Source organism: Dendropsophus ebraccatus, chromosome 4 (assembly GCF_027789765.1).
Source record: "Dendropsophus ebraccatus isolate aDenEbr1 chromosome 4, aDenEbr1.pat, whole genome shotgun sequence".
Taxonomy (NCBI): domain Eukaryota; kingdom Metazoa; phylum Chordata; class Amphibia; order Anura; family Hylidae; genus Dendropsophus; species Dendropsophus ebraccatus.
In genome coordinates this window covers 119852275-119873099 of record NC_091457.1, presented here as the reverse complement: position 1 = coordinate 119873099, position 20825 = coordinate 119852275, and the positions used below count along the sequence as shown (strand labels likewise).

The window sequence follows — 20825 nt, the reverse complement described above, 5'->3', positions numbered from 1 at the left end:
TCGTTATTGCAATCGTTTCTAAGATCGCTTAAGCCTATCTCACACATAAGGTGAATTTTTGAAAGACTGTTTACACAAAGTGATTTGCGAATTTTTTGCGAATGACGATTTGGGAACATGTTGAAAGATCAAAATGAACGATTTCTTGTTTTTTGCTTGATCGTTTGAACGAACCGTAGCAGAAGGCTACACCAGTGCAATCTGGCTACTACTTACCCTTCCCCTCCCCATAAAGGACACATAAACATTTGGCTGTGTATAGGAAAGAGATAACTGTCAGCCCAATGAACCTTCCATCAATATTTATTGAAGGTTGCAGCCTTTAAGGCCGTATTATAATTAGCAAATATCGTTCAAAGATTCGCTATAACGATCGTTTGCTAACGATAACTACCGATTTTTTAGCGAACGATTCTGAGGTTATTACATTCAATGATTACTGTTACGAACAATCGTTTTTACCTGTTATATGGTCGCTAATCGTTCCTCAAGACAGCCCACACAACGTGTGTTATCGGCGAGCGACTTATTACACGAACAAATATGCGAACGATCGACCTACCAACGATAATTTTTCAATATGTTGAAAGACCAAAATGAACGATTTTTCATTAGTCGTTTCATCGTTGGGTGTTTTTACACAGACAGATAATCGTTCATTTAGATCGTTTTAGCGAATTTTTAAACGATTATCGTTCCGTGTAATAGGGCCTTTAGTCTGGGTTCACACCAGTAAAAGAGATTATGTGTGTTGTATATGTCAGCATAGTGAGGTTACTACGTTAAGTCCATTTGCAAAAGTATACATTTATTTTGAGGGACTGAAAAGAGCATCTTCCTCTGTTTTTGAGTCCTGCAAAATAATAGTATGAATTGGGAAATGGACTAAACATAGTCACTAGTAGACTAAGTTCGGTCTAGTACAGTACAATATACCTTTCTGCTGGTATGTTGTAACCTTTTATACTGTGAACATACCCTTACTGGAGCGCATTGGTGCTATCAAAAGTAGAATGGGAGCAGAAGTGGCAACAACTGCTGGAATTTGTTGTTTATAATAGTGCCTCTTGTGGACGAATATAAGTATTACATGGTCAGCCATTGCTTAGCCACTAGGCACTGTATGATCACAGACTTCCACTATGGCTGAACAAAACTTACCCCTGCAAAAAACAGATGACTGCTGGCATTTGACTATGGAAGCTTATCGGCAAAGCTATAAAGAAAAATAGCTACGGACCTCCAATGCTTGAGTGTATAGGGACAACTTTATTGTTATCTGTTATAGGGAAATGGATAGTAGAAACCAGACCAGCAGATTAGACAAGCACATCCTGTCTAATATCTTCTGTATTGTGGCTTATGTCCACTTGATTTACTGGTCAGTATTGTATTTAACCCTTTGTTCTATTAGTCTTGTGTAAGTAAGGTGGCCATACACCTTAGACTTATGTCAGCCGAGCCCGCCACTCGCTGTCAATCTATGGTGTATGGGGCCCCCTTAACCAACCACCGACAGATGATGTCTTTGGTGATAGGGGTTCACCACGATGGAAAGACCTGGAAGAGGCAGACGGCAGGAAGACAACATAACTACCGGCTGGATTGTTTGGCCGTCAGTTTTAGAAGGTGTTTGGGGGTCTTTGAAGATGTATGTCTTTTTCATATGGTGTGTGCAGTACTGCAACCCAGTTCTATTTGTTTGAATTGGAGCTGAACATCACATAGATGGGACTGAGCTGCAGTACCAGATACAGCCTGCAGAGAAATGGTCACTGTTTTTGGTTTTTAATATATAAGTAATACATCGCCACTGTGTATGCATCACATATTATGTAATCATAAAAAGAAGATGGCAGAAGGACATTGTACATACAAGTACATGCAGACAGTCTACAGAGAGTGTCTCATTATGGCTCCTTCTATCACCCGAAGGCAGACAGTATTAAACAGATGTAATGACATGATACTCACATATGATACTTTACACCTTATATGATCGGCTGTTAATTAAACGTCAACACCAGACATAACAGTACACCTACACTTCCTGCCAATGTGGCACAATAACTGGGCTCCATCAGCTTCACAGTCACTGCTGAGATGCTGCCTCTTGCCTTCAGGCTGTCAATCTGTAGCTTACACCTTACTGTGTGTAGTTAAATAAAGTTTTCTAAAGTTCCATGTGGTATACAGTATGTACTGTAATTGCATTACTATGTCATCATGTATTTGGTAAAGCCATGTGCATAGAGCTTGGGCGGCAACTCGTAGAGATACAAGTCAGCGGCAGTCCCGCTATATGCCACTGGGTGGTGCCTCCGTATGTACAGTAACCATGTTATGGTTATATTTTTCCCAAAGAAACAATGTCTTTTTTTGTAGCTAAATGGTCCCAAATACCTCAGGCTAAAGTCATTTGAATTTGCCATCACCTGTGGGTGCAGCTGACTGAGGTGTATGGCGGCCTCCCAACTCAACACCACCAAAATATATCAGTAGAGAGAAGGGAGGGGTGTGCTGTATTTTCACCACCTGACCCTATTGTTCTAGGAGAAATAAGCCGGATCAGTCTAGCTTTCTCTTCCCCTGTCCGCCAAATGAAAATCTATAGCCAGGGGCGTAGCTAATGTCTTATGGGCCCTGGTGCAAGAAGTCAGCTTGGGACCCCAATCCCTGATAACGACCCCACCTCACAGTGTCCCCCTCCCTTCTCTTTGGTATGACCCCAATCCATTAAATTATTCAGGTACGGAATGTGTGGGACCCAGCTGGAGTGGCCGGGGCCTGACTATGGTGTTTGCCATTTAGCAGCATTATGCATCCACATATCTGTGACCCTTGGATGCAAGCAGCTGCACTTTATAAGTTGGAGCAGTGTTTCCCAACCTTTTCCACCTCAGGACACCCTTTGGAAAATTTTCAGTGAATCACAGGTGATGTCTGTTTTTGATCTGAGACGTCACTTTTTCTTGCAGCTACATCTTAGGCTCTGCATTTTTCCTTCAACATGGTTCAGTTTCTTCCGCCTTTAGGGTCCCATACAGTAGTAATTCTGCTTGTTGGTGATGCGTGCAGTAAAGTAAGTAGGTGTGTGGGTTGCCCCTGTATGTAAGATCCTCTGCTTTGCCTCTCATATAGAAATAATGTCTCCTGCTGTTTCCCCATATAATAATGCCCCACTTCTGTTGCCCCATACAATAATAATTCCCTTTCCTGTGCCCCTCATAGTAATAATGCCCTCTGCTGTTCCCCCTTATAATAATAAAGCCCTCTGCTGTTCCCTCAATAGTAATAATGTTCCCCATGCTGTGCCCCTCATAGTTATAATGTCACCCATGCTGCGCCCTGGGTGAAACTGACTAGTAGTTTCCTTCCTACTTAGTTGAGCAAAGATAGTAGAGAGTGGCTTACTTGCACTGTGCTCTACTGCGATAGTCTCTTTTGTCTCTCCTTCTTCAGGGGGTGACTGCGCTGAAGTTAGGATCCAGGGAGTAGGCAAGGACTTACTCCTGTAACTCTGGTTAACCTGAAGTCAGGTCTAGAAGAGCATAACTCCTGTCTCTAGGACTGAAAACAGGTCTGGTCTCTTCCTCAGCTAATAAGTCTTGTGAGTGTGTGCCAGACTAAATCGTCCCACATAACTGCAGCTGTCCTGGGGGTAGTGACATCAGGTGTTTGGCACAGTAAACTACATACTACAGCTGTGGCACCAGAAAGAACTGCTTTTACCTGGGTGTATAAGAATCAGTGATATGTGGTAAGAGTCATGTGGTTTGGGTGACTTTTTTTTTCTTTTTGCTTTGTGCAGAAATAGGAGTCTAGTAACCCCCTTCTGTCACAAAATGGCGTCCTGCTACAGATTTTTGCATTGGGGTCCCTCAGCTTCACATAGATCTCTGGGGTTGGGCAGTGCCTAACACCATGAGCGGAAAAAAGATGAGGATGTGGATGGTGTGGAGAACCGCACACAGAGTAAGGAGCTCCAGCACATAACAAATGGTATAGATCAGGGGTGTCAAACTCAGGCCCTCCAGCTGTTTCAGAACTACAATTACCATTATGCCTGGACAGCCAAAGCTAATGCTTTGTCTGTCCAGGCATGATGGGAATTGTAGTTTTTTAACAGCTGGAGGGCCTGAGTTTCACACGTCTCGTATAGATGATTCATAGGGTTTCCAAAAACACGTTGAGATGGTAAGACCACTCATTTCCATAGGAAGACTTTGGGTCTATTTTATGTAATTGCTATTTATGCCATTTCTTTGTATCCGTTTCACGTCACTGATGTAATTGTATTGATAGCAGCTCTGGCTGCAGGGAAACTAATTCATGGAAAATCTGAATCTCTCTATCAGCCTGGTCAGCAGTCCACATCAATCCCACCGCTACAGGGAGTAATACCGCTAAGAATACTATAGTAGGGAAATGCTAGCTAAGCAATTTCCAACATTTTCATCACAGTGTTTTCAGAAATGAGCTGCTCTTCAACTTGGACTTGAATTCCCTAGAACTGGAGGATATGATGGATGATAGTAATGAATGTAAATGAGAGTTTTAGTGCAGGAAATGTGTCCACAATGTTCCCTTTCAGTAATATGCAGCAGCTTGTCACGTTAGGAAGGAGATACTTCTTTATATATATATATATATATATATATATATATATATATATATAGCCAGGCATTGTAGAAATGCAATCCATGATTTTCCACACAAAGGACAGATGTCATTTAGTACAAACTTTAACCAGAATGCTTGAAACCAGAGAACAATAGCTTGCATTCTGCTGCATAGTTATCACAAGAATCCTACAATGTCCAACATCCCCAGATACATTAATGTATACTATGGTGGCCCCTCAAGTTGCAATATGCATTGATTCTGAGATGACCATTGTAAGCTGAAAAGGTTGTAACTTGATATGAAGACTCAATGGAAAACTAGTAAATCGTTCCATAAATCATATCAAAATGTCACACCAAAATAAAATAAAAAAGCTAAATAATAATCATCATATTCACTTGAAGTTGTTAGAAACCTTCTGTATAAAGAAGAGGAGCTTCCTCAGGTTCCTGTTTGGTACAGAGTGGCCCAGATTGATCATTGCTGCCAAATACTTAGACAGCGTAAACCTAAACTAGACAGTCCAGGGAGATGCCAGATTTATCACAGGGGCTCATGCGTTTTGGTTTAAGAGCTCACAGTTTTTCAAAATTGTGACTTGGTTTAAGAGCATTGCTTTGGTGTAAGAGCTCCCTGTACTGGGTTGGAGCACAAGTGGGGGAGGGGCATGGTCTGCATAGCGGGGTCTACAGCCCTGTACTCTGACCCAGGAAGTCTCCCTCACCTTCCAAATCATAGCAGATCCACTTCAGGCTGGGACTTACATTAGGGGACAGGACTGGAGGTAATCTCTTCATAGCTGTAACCCCTCTCTGCTTGGACAGAAAGTGCTGCATGAATGTTTGTTTCACATGTTATTTTGAATAATAAATATTTATTTTTGGAGTGTGGAACCAATTGTCTGCATTTCTAGGATTTCTTATGGGAAAATTTGCTCTGGTTTAAGAGTGAATTTGGATTACAAGCACGGCCCCGGAATGAATTATGCTTGTAATCCAAGGCACCACTGTACTTTATTTGCCATTAAATGGCGGCCACCCACTCAATTTCAACAGTTTGTAAACATAGCCTTTCTGTGTTTCCAATCCAAGCCTGGTTTTGGTTGAAAAATACTGTACTTACCAAAATACTAAGCAACAATACTGTGTGGGAACATAGCCTTAGACTTCTCTTTAGGTGCCTTGATTCCATTGGTGTTTTTGACTTTCTTCCTATGCCCCCTTGTTCCTGAGATGTAGGGGTTTTACTATTTGGTTGACTCTCAACAGTATTCACTGACTTGTCAGATGGGCAGGAAAACCTATTTCAAAATAGGAAGTGAATGCTAGGCCCAGGTGGTGTGATCAGTGTGGTGTCCCACCACTGGTGTTTTTTTCCATGTCTCTTGTGCACCTGTCAAAAAGCTTTTTTCTCTTAGGTTAAGTGGTGGATAATGTATTTGCAGTTTCTCCACTAGGTGAACAGGTATCAACATCACACCTGTGTTCTGGACTAGCACTGGCGTCACAACATATAATATCCCTGGACAAGTAGTAAAGATACCCACATCAGGAGCTTCATAACAGCCTCATATTCACACCACCTTAAAGGGCTTGTCTGGGATAAAACAATTCATTCACAGGACAGCCAGCACTCCCACCGATCAGCTTTTCGGTGCCTGCACTACAGTGAAGATAGGCTTTATTCCTGACACCTTCTTTAAAGGGGACCAGTCAACACGATTGTGCTGATATGGTTACAGTACAGTATAGACCCATTAGTGGCCTCTCTGCCTGTCAATCATCCCCACACTGCGTGCTGACAGACAAAGGGCCATGACTAGTCAGCCCCCTGCTCATATGACTAGTTGCCGCTCCTTTCCCAACCTCGTGTGGCATAGTAAAACATCTTTTTCCCCTTTGTAAAGCTACTGCTCTAGCGGCTGCTGGTACGCTCTGTGAGCTGCACAGTAGATCTATACTGTGCTGGTAAGAAACATATCAGCACAATTGTGCTATTTGGTTCCCTTTAACCAAGTGTTCACAACTAGGCATAAGCGAACTGGTTTGGCTCAACATGAGAAAAAAAGATCAGTTCGGGTACCTAAACCTGGGTGCATCCCCACTTAACCCCCTGGGGGTCAGACTGTGCTTTGTTGGGAGGGTAATTTCATATTACCCTCCTGGGCTTGGCACGTGTCTTCTCTCTTCAGCATTGGCTCCTGCAGTGGCCGCTCAGCCAATTAGAGACTGAGGCAGGACACTGGATCCAGACACTTTTTTCCACTAAAAAAGTCAGCGCTCAGGTCCGGGGATCCAAGGACCATCTATGTTGGCAAAACTTTTTAAAATAAAGTTTCCGCCTATATGACAATTCACTAAAATGCAGTCAGCCAAATCTTATATATCACCACACACCTTCGCCTACATTTTGCCACAACTATATGCAGCTTAGTAAATTGTCACATTTAAGCCATGAACCTTTCTGCTAAGCAGTGCCCCTTTGCGACTTAGAGTGTCTGAACCACATATTAAATGTTGTTTATCGTTTACTACATTTATTCCATTTTACTCAATAGTAGCGCCCTCATCTGGTGTCCAATGGCGTTGCTCATCCTGCCACAGGTAAAGTTAAAATAATTTGTTTTATTAGTCTTTCACAGGACTATTGTATGTATAATTTTGAGTTACAGTGGATCAAGGACAAAAAAGACCACTGCATACTAAAAATATTGCATCCTGGGGCCATTGAGGGACTACTGTACTCATTTACAACAATTTCTGCATAATCGTCAGGGCTGTGGTCTCTCATAACAATTCTTATGTGTTATGATGAGAATAAAAAAGTATGTCTGGCAAATGGGGCATGATAACCACAGCCATAGCTGAAATGCAGTGATTTATCTGACAATGTGACTTTTGAAGATACCTACAGTAAAATTCCTTCAAAGGGAAACTATGAACACTTTGGAAGTATCTATCCTGCTGATATTCCTCTATGACACAGAGTAAAGCAGGTTATCAGAAGTTTAATCCCTATGCTAATAACTCGTTTTGCCCCCAGTGCACCAATCTGCCCCAGTCGGCCTCTTCTTATGGATATCAGTAAAGCAGCAAGCCGGGGCAGATCAATGCACTGGGGGTGGTAGTCCCCAGTGCACCAAAACAACTTATTAGCATAGTGGTTAAACTCCTAATATCATGGCAATGGTGCTGAGGATGAAGGTAAGAAGCTTAAAGGGAGATATAAGCAGGTTCGAATCTTCTAAGCAGTTGACAGTTTCCCTTTAATCAATGTGACCTGATATTCTAGATTGTCCAAAGTCATATCTAGCATCTCTGCTAACTGGCAGAAATGAAAGGAATTATCCAGGAGCAGACTACGCTGTCTGTAGTCTGTTGTCATGGCAACACATAGGCCTGCGTAGAAACAGTAGCAAGAATACAATGAAAGATTTTTCCTTTTGTTATTATTCCTATGTGCAAATTGCTTCATTCTTCACTTTACTGCAGTGAATCTTCCCTTTAACTTAACAAATTTTTTTTTACAGTTTTCTAGTTTTACACTTGTGTAATAAGGTCAGGGGTGTTAAACTCAAGGCCCACCAGCTTTTGCAAAACTACAATTCTTATCATGCCTGGACAGCCAACGCCAAACCCTTAGCTGTCCAGGCATGATGAGTTTTGTAGTTTTCCAACAGTTTGATGTGCACAGTTTGACAGCCCTGTTCTAGGATCTGTATTATGGCTGCAATATCAATAGAACCCAATAGTAATGTAAGTTTTAATTAGCACTGTGGGAGATCCATGTCTTGTATATGTAATACAGACCCTAAAATTCAGTTGTATTACCACTAACATTGTTTTACAGCATAGAGTTTACTTGGCTTGACTAGTTAGAGCTTTTATTTCTCCAAGTCCTTATTGGGTCACTGATACATGTACTAGTCCGCAATCATCAGCCAGTGAGAACGTGCTGGGATAATCTAACTCATAAGGACACGAGGAGCTCAATTTCCTCCTAATACAATTGTTCTGCAGAGGAACCGAGAACTCTGATGATTTGTGTCACATGATGCGTGGAAAGGACAAACATCTGCCATAAGGGAGCCGTATACACATCTGATCATGTGATGTTGAAAGAGGAAACCCGGGAAAGCCATAACATCTATTTAAAGGGACATGGTCATAATAGATGACAACACAAAATGTACAGCACTTCCCAAAGTCTAAATAACCAATATAATATTTCATATTTTTTGCATGTTCTGGTTAAAACTATAACTTGTTTATTTTTTAGGTTATTAAAGTAATTTTGTGTCCTGGTAGAACAATGGACTTTTACCATTACACTTTATGCTGCAGCTACGACAACCTGATGTGTAATGTAGAACAGGTTGCAGCCTTTCCCAAACAGTGGGTCCATAGCAATTAAAGGGCTAGTTCAAAAGAATTTTTTCTTTCAAATCAACTGGTGCCAGAAAAGGCACCAGAAAATTTCTATGAAAAAATGTCAAGTCTTCCAGTACTTATCAGCTGCTGTATACACCAATGTGACACAGTGCTCTCTGCTGCCATCTCTGTTCATGTCAGGAACTGTCCAGAGCAGTAGAAAATCCCCATAGAAAACCTCTCCTGCTCTCCAGACTGGAAATAATGCACCACTTCCTGCAGGACATACACCAGCTGAGACTTTTTAATAGAAGCAAATTACAAATCTCTGGCACTTTCTGGCACCAGGTGATCTGAAAGAATTTTTTCTGGTAAACTACTCCTTTAACCCCTTAAGGACCCATGACTTACTGGTACGTTGTGGAATCCTGTCACTTAAGGACCCATGATGTACCTGTACGCCAGTGGCCTGCCACAGGCAGGCTCTATGCAATGACCGCAGATAACACTGATCAATGCTATGCTATGGCATAGCAGTGATCAATGTTAGAAATCCAGTGTAAAAATGTTAAAGTCCCCTAAGGGGACATTTAAAGTGTAAAGTTAAAAAAAAAATGTAAAATGTTTTTGAAAACACACCATAGCCCCTACCCCAATAAAAAATTTAATTACCTCCTTTCCCATTTTTTTAATAAAAAATGGCAAAATCAATGATTGCTATTACATTTTTCTTTTAAATCAATAAAAATTAATCAATACTTCCGATCTACACAAATATGGTACTAATAAAAATTAGAGGTCAAAACAAGCCCTCACACAGCCCTGTAGATGGAAAAATAAGAGTTATAGCTCTTAGAAGGCGAGGAGGAAAAAATGAAAACTGTAAATTGGCCCGGTCCTTAAGGTAATTTTGGGCTCTGTCCTTAAAAAACTATACTAATTTGTACTGTACTTACATTGATAATCATTAGGCAGGCCAGGCCATAGCTCCCCCCCTCCCCCCCGTGCAGCAATGATCACCGGAAGGGGGCTTCTGGGGTGGCCCGAATCTGTGCCTTCCCCAAATGCTTACCGGCAGAGGTTCTTAGAATAAACAGCACTGGAATGGTACTGAGGATGAAAGTAACAGACATACCTTCATCTTCAGATCTCTGTGCCCCCCAGGGAGCTATCAGCAGGTATAGATTCATCTGAGATGCTGATAGTTCCCTTTTAATTCTATGGACCTCAGACTAATTCTTGACATCAGTGAGAAGGGGAAAGGTTATTCAGTGCAAGAAGTATTCGCCCTTTACGGATGAGTGAGGATCAGTCCCATTTTTCACCTATTAAATATAACTTAAACCTCTCCATCCCTATCCAATTCATGTCTACCTGGCAACGCACAGCAATGCATTGTGGGCACATCAGCCATCTATAGAGTTAAATGCTGGATAGAGTGCCTTTGCCTGTTTGAAAAATAAGTTAAGTGTTAGAGATACAATGTAAACAGATAACAGCTGCGATGTGAGGGAACAAATGGCTTGTGTATGAGTCAGCAAAATGCAGAAAATACTGGGGAAAAAATCTGTGAAAAAAATAGTTTGCTGGTTTCTGCATTTCAGTGACAGAAAGTAGATATAAACAATTAAAAACTGGTAAACAGATTGGCACAGTTCACTTTTTATGGCATTGTTATGTTTAATGAATCATGGATTTTCCCTTTTGAAATGCTGGAAAAATAACTCTTTAAAAATTTTAATTTAGTAAATATATTTAAATCCAAATTAATATATTCCTCCCAATTGTCACATTTATAAGGGGTATTTGTAGCCTATAGTTTGAATGGTCTTTGGGCACAACTATGAGGCTATGTTCACACACAGTATTTTTGCTCAGTATTTTGCAACCAGTGGATTGAAAACACAGAAAGTCACTTAATGAAAAATAATGGCCATTATTTTAAAACAACAGCCGTTATTTGCCATTAAATGGTGGCCATTCACTCAATTTCGTTTTATATGAAAAACTACTTTTTTTTGCTGAAATGTGGAATCCTCTTTTACGATGTACCATCATTCTGCCAGGGAATTACAAAAACTTACTTTTATGCAAATTTATACAAACCACACCTCTTTGGAGGCAAAGTTTGGGAGGGACGCTAAGGCTAGATTCATAATGCCTATTTATCTAGAATATAAAAAAAACTCATTTAAAATGCCATATGCATTTTAATGCTACATGGTGTTTTTGGCAAAAAAAAAATTATATATATATGTATATTAGAGATGAGCGAACCCGAACTTTCGGCATTTGATTAGCGGTGGCTGCTGAAGTTGGATAAAGCCCTAAGGCTATGTGGAAATCATGGATAAAGTCATTGGCTGTATCCATTTTTTCCAGACAACCTTAAATATATATATATATATATATATATATATATATATTTATAATTTTTTTTTTTGCGTGTGTTGTTTTTAGGGGACATGCCCAGGATATAGCTGTAATAAAATGGTGCAAATCAAACACCAGAAAAATGTCCAAGCATGTTTGCATTTTTCTGCCATTTTTCCCTAAATTCCTTAATAGAAATCCTTGAGTTCACATGATGAAAGAATCCCATGACCTTTAATGAAAAAAAAAAAACATGGGATAAAATTGAAAAAACTGAAAAACTGGTATAAAATTGAAAAAACATCTATCCTAATACACACAAGATTAAAAGTATATCAGAAAAAAACACCAAAGCACAGTAAAAAAAAACTTTTGGTAGGCCAAAAACCATCATGCAGAATTTGTGTCTGAAAAAAGCTTTATAGTTCGTATTTCTAATGTACTAATGGAACCAGTGGGGCACAGTGCAGATTTTGCAAAAGGCCCTATTCCACAGAATGATTATCGGCCCTATTCAGCCGATAATCGTCCCGTGGAATAGAAGGCAACGATCAGCCAACTTCGTTCATGTCAGCTGATCGTTGCATCGTTTGTCTTTCAAACACGTTGAAAGACAAACCACTCATACAGCAACGATCTGCTGTCATCGCTCCTCAGAACAGGAGCGGCGGCAGCAGACGGCTGCTGTATGCTATGAGTTGGCCAGACGATCAGCGATCACCTGGGCAGCCCCTCCCGCAGCCCCCCCCCCCACGGACTCACCCGCTCGCTGCTGCCACGTGGAATAGCAGTGGCAGCAAGCGGGGAACGAGGAGCAAATGAGCGTTGACAGTGCTCGTTTGCTCCTGTCAGTCGGCCTGTGGAATGGGGCCTTAAGTCCCCTGTTGCCTTTTCTGATGTGAATTTCACAGTGAGAACATGTCCAGAGACTGTGTGTCCATTCACAGGCACCTACATAAACAGACGTTTTGAAATGTTTCAATATCCTCTTATTTCCCAATCACAAATTGCTGTAGTATGTTGCCAGTATAATTAGGATTCCAGCAAAAGGGTTTGCCAGCATATACATGCCCACCATGGGTATCCTACAGTTTATGTCAGCATTCATTCTTGCTGGTATCCTGACATATTCAAGTGAGATACAGCAAAAACATGGTGGGAATGGTGCCTTAAAGGGGCAGTCTCAATAACCTACGACTCGTCAGTGTACCATCTTTGGCTAGAAAAGATTAAAATTCTGCCCTTCCAGAAGCTGCTTGACATTGTCGTAGTTCCTTATGCCTCCATCCCATTTTCTTCACAGGTACTAGGCATATATAAATATAAATCACCCAATGCAATATTAAAACCTGTGACCTGGTTTAAAATACACTGTAAATCCATCATCATCATCACCATACTCATTTACAGACAATCACCTCATTTTATTATAGCATGTATAACCATTCTTCTTTTGTCCTTGATGCTCTGTAGCAGTGTAACCCTATGGCATGGACAGGGTTAGTAGTTGATCTCGCACATTCTGATGGCTTCAGGAGTTTCTGGACGGCACCAGGAGTCTAAAAAAAGAGTTCTCCATCTGTAAGTGCCATAAATCAGCTCCCGTCTGACACAGAGCCCGGGGGGACAACGACACAAGGATAAACACCGGCCTGGGGAGGTTATTACCAGCAGATGACTTTAGATTCCCAGCTTATATTCATCCATCTTTTCTTTCTCCACACATTAACATGCAATGTACGAGAATTACATGGCATGTAACAATAATGAGCGACTCATTTTTCATAGTACAGAACAAGTCTCTATATATGAACTACTTCCTGTGCCGTGACCTCATCTTCCTGTCTATATGCACTGATAGCAGGGCAGAGAGGGAACCTGTCATCGCTTTCATGCTGCCTGAACCACAAGTCATTGAGGCGATTCTTAGTGGTTTCTCGCCAGTGGATACCTATACCCTGATTGGGGATAGGAAAATATTTATCTATCAAGGCAGGTGGGGCAGACAAAAGGAACTGAGGACCGACCCAGAGCTCCTGGTTCAGGCAGCAAGAAAGTGATGATTTAATACTAACTGAATATCTCAGGACTCTTGTGTATATGGAGAGAACCCCCATGAGGCGGTAAATTAGTGCAGTTGAGATGGGAAAGATAGAAAAAAAAGTCTATACTTTTCTTCTTCATATTATCTACTTGTCATTGTTCCCACTAAATTGCATTATGAAATGTAATGGATTGCAATATAAACAAAATAGCCCAGGCTATACAGAAAAAAAATAAAATAAAAACAAAATGTGGACAAGTAGAAACATTCTGTTTGTTTAAATTACACCATAGAAATCAATGTTTATTTCTTTTCCTTTTTTTTTTTTTTAATGTTTTTGTATCCTTTTAATCTTTTATGACACTGGTTTGGGAAATGGAACTGCTCAGATGCCAATCATAATAATTAGAGATGAGTGAGCCGAGACTCCTAAACCCAGATTCATTTAGAACTTTGCAAAAGGTTTGGTTCACTACCGACAACAACAAGTTTGGGAAGATGGCACATCTAAAAAACAACATAAAAAAGATATTCTCACCTGTCCACACTCCCCCGGTGCCCTCTTGTGGCTTTACGGTGTCTTCGGCTGCCTGTAGAGTAACAGCTTGCTCGGCCAATCACTGGCTGCTGTGTTGTCCCACCCTAGTTAGCCTGTGATTGGCTGAGCGGGTTGTTACTCCTGAAACAAGCCAATCACTATCTGACTTCGACAGGACAAGAGAAAAAGGACACTGTGGGAGTGGGGACAGGTAAGTATAGTAAATGACCCTTTGGAACTGCAGTAAATCAACTAAACACCTGCTATCGTTTCAGTGTAGTTCGCTAAAGCGACTCTGTACCAACAACCCCAAACCACTTGTACCTTCAGATAGCTGCTTTTAATCCAAGATCTGTCCTGGGGTCCGTTCGGCAGGTGATGCAGTTATTGTCCTAAAAAATACTTTTAAACTTGAAGCCTGTGCCAAATGGGAGTATCTGTGCCTTAACTTTGCACCACCCCTCTGTCCCTCCTCCCCACCCTCCTCATCATTAGGAATGCTCCTGGCAGATTGCCTTCTATTCCCCACCTGTGGCAGCCCGGCACATGGGCTGGATCGTTAAGGACCTTTGCAATGTTCAGCATGGAGAAAATGTTTTAGTGACATTCCTAATGCTGAAGAGGGTGGAGGGGAGGGACGGAAGGGTGGTGCAAAGTTAGGGCACAGATACTCCCGTTTGGCATGGACTTCGAATTTAAAAGTTGTTTTTTAGGACAATAACTGCATCACCTGCCGAACGGACCCCAGGACAGATCTTGGATTAAAAACAGCTATCCGAAGGTACAAGTGGTTTGGGGGGGGGGGAGTCAGATTGTGGGTACAGAGTCGCTTTAAAGTTCGGTTTGGGAAGAAGCCGAATGTTACATTAAAGAACGGAAAACCTTTTGAAAAGTTCACTCATCTCTGATTAAAATGTTTAAATGCTGTGATCAATAGCTAGTTTTGACAGCTGTCATTAGTGGCCTAATACTGAGAGTTTGCCAGTGATAGACTGTACCAGCAGAGCACAGATAACATAGATCAAGTCAATGAATATGCATTACATTGATCTAGTGGTTGCTTATATTTGTCAGCTAATAAAATGTTAGAAAAGAAATAAAAAAAAAAAAAAAAAAACAGAGAAAATATCCTCCACTCTGAAAAAAAGTCAACTTACCCATACGCGAAAAGGAATAGAGATCACAACATAAGGATGCAACATTTTTTTTAATAATAAAACTAAAACCACCAAAGTTTGATTGTTGGATTCGTACTGACTTGTAGAATAAATTTTGCATGTCCTTTTACTGAACAGTGAACAATTGAGTAATAATTGTTTATTTTTTGTTTTGTTTTTTACTTTTGCCCTACAAATACTTTTTTCTGTCCTTGTAATATATTATATGGAAAGATAAAGTAAAAATAAAAGTTTCCATAACTCTAATATACTTCAAAAGAAAATTCTGGACACCAGCTGGACCACCTCTCCACTAAAGTGTTTGGGGAATGGGAGTAAATGTTGTCGAGAGGGAACGAGCAATGAGTCCCCCCTGTTCTCCCTGTACTTTCAGAGATGATTGAAATAACACTTAGAGCTGGTTTATCACAAACAAAAAGAAAGGTAAATGTTAGATCTGCCTTTAGGCTCAGTAGACACATGCTTAAAGCTAAAGTGTTCAGGAGTGAGCTGCATCTTGCAATGCCCCTTGATCCGATCTACTTAGCACTGCATGTCCTTGTCTCAGTGGATAGAATGGTAGTCATGAGCCGGGTCATTGGGCCCTATATTAGTATTACCAACACCAATAAATTGAAAGCTTATGATTAGTGTTGAGCAAACCTGACAAACTGTTCAGGTTTGGCAATGTTCTCCGATCCCGAACACTCTGCATTTGATTCCCCACAGTAGCAGAAGTTGTATGCAGCCTTAGGACTGCCAGGATAATATGGATACTGCCTATGGCTGTCTGGATGTTTTCTAGGACTCCCTAGGGTCTTGGACAGGTCTGCTTAACACTACTTGTGATTATTTCATAATCATAACCTTCCACTTCTGCCTCCAAGACTTCTCTTGTGCTGCACCAGTTCTCTGGAATGCTTTACCAAAAGATCTCAGACTCATTTCCAATACTCTAAAGACTCATCTCTTCAGGCGTGCTTATACCATTCCCTAAACTTGTCTCCCTCTCTGCTATCCCTTCTCCATCTACTCTATAACCTAGTTGGTGCCATGTACTTTCTACCTGAACTCAGACAATGGCGTGGGACTGGCTCACCCAATCACCTATAGGCACTATGTACAATGGCTGGACCATCTGCAAATAAAGCACTTGTTGCCTCTCGTGTCACCCCCAGTCCCCCTAGTCTGTAAGCTCTTGCAAGCAGGTCAATCACTCCCTTTGTATCTTTATGTATTTTTAATAATTTATTGTATAATGTAATATAAATATAACCTCTGTATTGTGTAAATGCTATACAAATAAATATTATTATTATTATTATTATTATTATTATTATTATTTTCATGATGTCATAGTAAGCTGTCTGATTAACCTACTGCCATACAGATCACACAACTATGGGGTCGTTGAAGAAAAATTGTGGATAAGCTATTGGGTTTGCACAGGTCCTTGCCATTTCAGGGCCCCTTATTAGATGTATTAAACAACAGTTACACTATGTGGCTATGTTACCACAACAATAATATGTAATAATATATAACGAAGTACAACATTGTCTCTTTTAGATAACGTATATCGGTATAAGACCCAACAGCCATAATGTACACCTGTGTGTATTTAATGGCGCCTTTATGGTAAAGTACATAGAGAATGGGTTTTCCCTGCAGGGACGTTTGACACTTGTATATGTGAATGTGTGACTAAATCGTTGTTCTAATAATAGTGGTGTAACTAACACATTCCAGTGTCCACTGCAAGGAGTATAATGTTTCCACATGTTAAACTCTGTATGATCTTACAGAAGGAGACCAATAGACATAAGATAGGACCACGTCAAGATATACAACACATCCGAGCTACATTGTAAGTGGGCAGTACAGTCACACAACCTCTGCCAAATTTTGCAAACAGTTGTCTTGAAGAGCACCTTTCCCTATTTTCCTATGGAATAAACATGAAGAGTGCAATCTGTGATTGATACCTAGAAGTCATTCCATACATCTAAGTATAGAAGAGACCCAGATAGACAAGAGTCCTTGCTCTGGTGTATAGTGGAGGTGAGAGACCACATGTGCAGATTATGCAGGTGCACAGGGAAGCGACCTTGCAGACAAGTCTCTATAGGAGAAAAAACCTACCCAATGGAGGATATTTTCTACAGGGACAACCTACCTAATGAGATGATTTGAGATTAATCTGTTTGTCAAATGACTTAGAAAATGCCCTGAATTGTATAGGGTTGTTTCTTATTGTGGACAATTTTACAATTTCCAACTTTTCCAACAATTTCTGTTCTAGAATCACCAAGCCGGTGCACTTAGCAAAGATCCATGAAGACATGGCTGGGGGAGTCTGGTGTGAAAAAGATTGGCTGGTTTACACAGAGCCTGGACCTCAACACCATGGGGCACATTTGGGATGAATTGGAGATTGTAAGCCAGTCCATCTCATCCAACATCAGTGTCTGATCTCACAAACAATCTTTTGGATGAACGGACAAAAATTCCCACAGATACAAAATCTTGTATTAGGCTGGGTTCACACAAAGTATATTTCAGTCAGTATTGGGGTCCTCATATTGCAACCAAAACCAGGAGTGGATTAAAAACACAGAAAGGCTGTGTGTGAACCCTGCCAAAAGTCTGAAAGTCTTTCTCAAAGGGTGTAGGATGTTATACCTGCAAAGGAGAGACCAACTCCATATCAATGTGTATATATATATATATATATATATATATATATATATATATATATATATATATATATATATATATAGTGTTGTCCATAGATAGATAGATAGATAGATGGATAGAAAGGGAGAAAGGAAGGAAGTTCTGAACAGAAGTCATTTTATGGAAAGTTCAGAGTATTGTAATTGAAGAATTCTCCTACATTCCAGTAGTGTATATAATACAAGCAGCCACTAGATGGCAGAGCAGCAGAGTTGAGGTCACATCCGGGATCAGTAGTACAGCAGCTATCAGTAAAGGAGAATAAGTGTGAGTAGAGCGCAGGCAGGAACAGGGCAGAGCTCAGGGCTGTCACTACTCAGCCACAGGAGAGGGAGCAGCCTGTACTCTGCTATACTGACAGCTGGCGACATGCAGGCGGAATCAGGGATTGTACCTGACTATGAGGTTGGAGAAGACTTTCAAGAAGAACCCAAGACATACTACGAGCTGAAGAGTCAGCCTCTAAATTACAGGTCAGTGACATCTGCTGGGACTTGTGTACAGCTGTGGGGTCAGCCTGTGACATGCTGCATTATATTATAACATAGTGCTTATTACATCATTACATGACTTCTGTACTTACCAACAGTGTATATGTGTATTCTGTATTACAACCTTGTATTAATAACTGTGCTTTCCATGTGACATGTATTCCATATTAGGCAGGAGAGAGTAAAGCCTTTAACTCAGTGCAGTCTGGATTGTTCTCTAGGACTTTGCAGTATAAGTTCTCTGCTGGTCCACAGTGTGGGATGAAGTGGAGGCGGAGGTATTGAATAGAAATGAATGTTCTGCTGTCTATATGATCATGACTACTGCCCTTGTCATACAGTAAGGGCTTGTATGGAGAATATATTGTAAAGGGGAGGGGGGAGTTTCCAAATTATTGTCTATATAATGTCTATGGGACCTTTACTGATCCAGAGGTAAAATTCAATCAAGGTACATGTCAATCAAACGGCTCAGTTATAATACAACATTTAAAGGGGACGTGCGCCGTTTTCATATGTGCATATGGTCATCATCGGAAAGTTTAAGTATGACAATGATGGCTGGGAGGTTGGTTTGTTGTACGACTATATGACTATGACTAAGTTACAAATTTATTTTCATCAAACCAGATGTATAGATTTTTTTTAAATCAAATTTATCTCATTATATAGGATCCATATATTACAGCAATGCTCCCCAACCTGCAGCTTGTTGCAAAACTACAACTCCCATCATGAACTAACCACCTTTAGCCATTAGGGCATGGTTGAAGTTGGAGTTTTGCCACACCTGGAGGTTGGGGAACGCTGCATTACAGCTATAGATCCTTACATTCATCAGTTTGTTTGTTTGCTTTTTTATACTATTGTTATTAATCCTGGCTTTATTTATTAAATATTGGTGACCCTGTAAATGTAACTGATGCGGTCATTCAGTAAAGTCTTTAAGTGTACACCTGCGAATACTGGAGGCAGCCATATTGTGGGCAGTGCCAAGCTTCAGTAAACTGTAGCCAATCAATGTAAGTGAAAGCTGGGAAAACCCTAAGGTATGGGAATGTGGCTCGCACCTGATAGTTTCTAGATCTCCCAAATTTACTACATTGAACTTTTTAGGCTTAATTTAATTTGCAGTCCCCTATAAAACCTCAGATGACACATTTGTGTGTGGCAGCACATTTCAGTTCTGCCACCTCTGAAGGTGACAGGTGCGTTTTAACGTGCAATATCTATAGGGCTGTGGCATCTGCCAGTTAACAGCAAACAATGAATGATCTATATCTAGAACATGTTTTAAACCTTTTGTTTTACCATTGTATCCTTTGTGTGACCTTTGTGATGGGTGAACTGAGGCGCTGACCTCCTGTTTCACTTTTTTAATTGTTCTGAATTATTTGCTAGAATAAATGGTTGAAGCTGCTTTAAAAGGACATAGAATATAGTTGGAAAACAGTAACCACAATATTTGTGTGAATAAATAGAAATAAAATAAAAATTATATATATATATAAACAGTGACAACATTTTTACAACTTAGCCTCTGTACATACCCACAATTAATTTACAAACAGGTATTCTGGAATATGGAAAAAAAAAAGTTGATCGGCTGAGCAGGCAGGTATTGTTCTGAGCCCTCAACTTGAAATCAGACAGAAGACAAAAGCAACGGGGGACCGGAAGGAGACAAACAGGAGATGTGGGGGAGTGGGAGTAAGTACAGTACAGTATAACAGCAAACTATTATTATTATTATTATTATTATTAGTAGTAGTAGTAGTAGTAGTAGTATTAATAATAATAATAATAATAATAATAATAACAACGGAATACCCCTTTTAGGGTGGATTGACACATACTTTATCACAGCGGATTTCGCACTGGGAGTTTTGCAGTGAAATCTGCTGTGATACTGACTTCTATTAAAGTCTATGGCATTCTGCTGTGAAAATTTATTGTTTCATAGACTTGTAAAAATTAACTACTTAACTCTGGACACCAAGCTTACCTGTCTGTGTTCCTCTGGTGCGCTCCTGCATGCTTCTCTGGGTGCCTGTTCAGCTCTCTCAGCCAATCATTGGCTGTGTCAGGACAGTTCTGTGATTGGTTAAGCGAGCTGTCAGTGTGTGGAGACCCCAGCGTTCGGAGACAGGTAAGCTTCGTGTCTGGAGCTAAGTACTAAATTTTTACAAGTCTATAGTACAATATTCTTGCAGCAGAACTTAAATCCACTGCGAGAAAGGAATGCCATAGACTCTAATAGTAATCAGTAGTGCATTGGATTTCACTGCGAAACTGCCAGCGTGAAATCCACTGCAATACTGTATGAGTGAATCCACCCTCAAAGTAAAGACTTCCAGCTTTAGGCTAGGTTTCCACTTCAGTCATCTCGCAATATAGATGGCCGCTAATAATGATCATGATCATTATTAGAGGTTGTTTCTATAACGAAACGGCCAACATCTCCTGATATGTTCTCAAAGTGGGAACATA

The 20825-nt window shown here is 40.5% G+C and overlaps 1 protein-coding gene across 7 annotated transcripts in view; it reads left to right on the top strand.

Annotated features, from left to right (window-relative positions):
• The first annotated feature begins 18115 nt into the window (after window positions 1–18115).
• MITF (melanocyte inducing transcription factor) overlaps window positions 18116–20825 on the top strand; it is a 227513-nt gene continuing 224803 nt past the window's right edge. For all 7 annotated transcript variants that reach the window (XM_069966907.1, XM_069966898.1, XM_069966895.1 and 4 more), the window contains exon 1: window positions 18116–18317. In XM_069966907.1, the coding sequence (XP_069823008.1) occupies window positions 18214–18317 (104 nt within the window). In that variant the 5' untranslated portion in view covers window positions 18116–18213. The remainder of the gene's footprint in view (window positions 18318–20825) is intronic.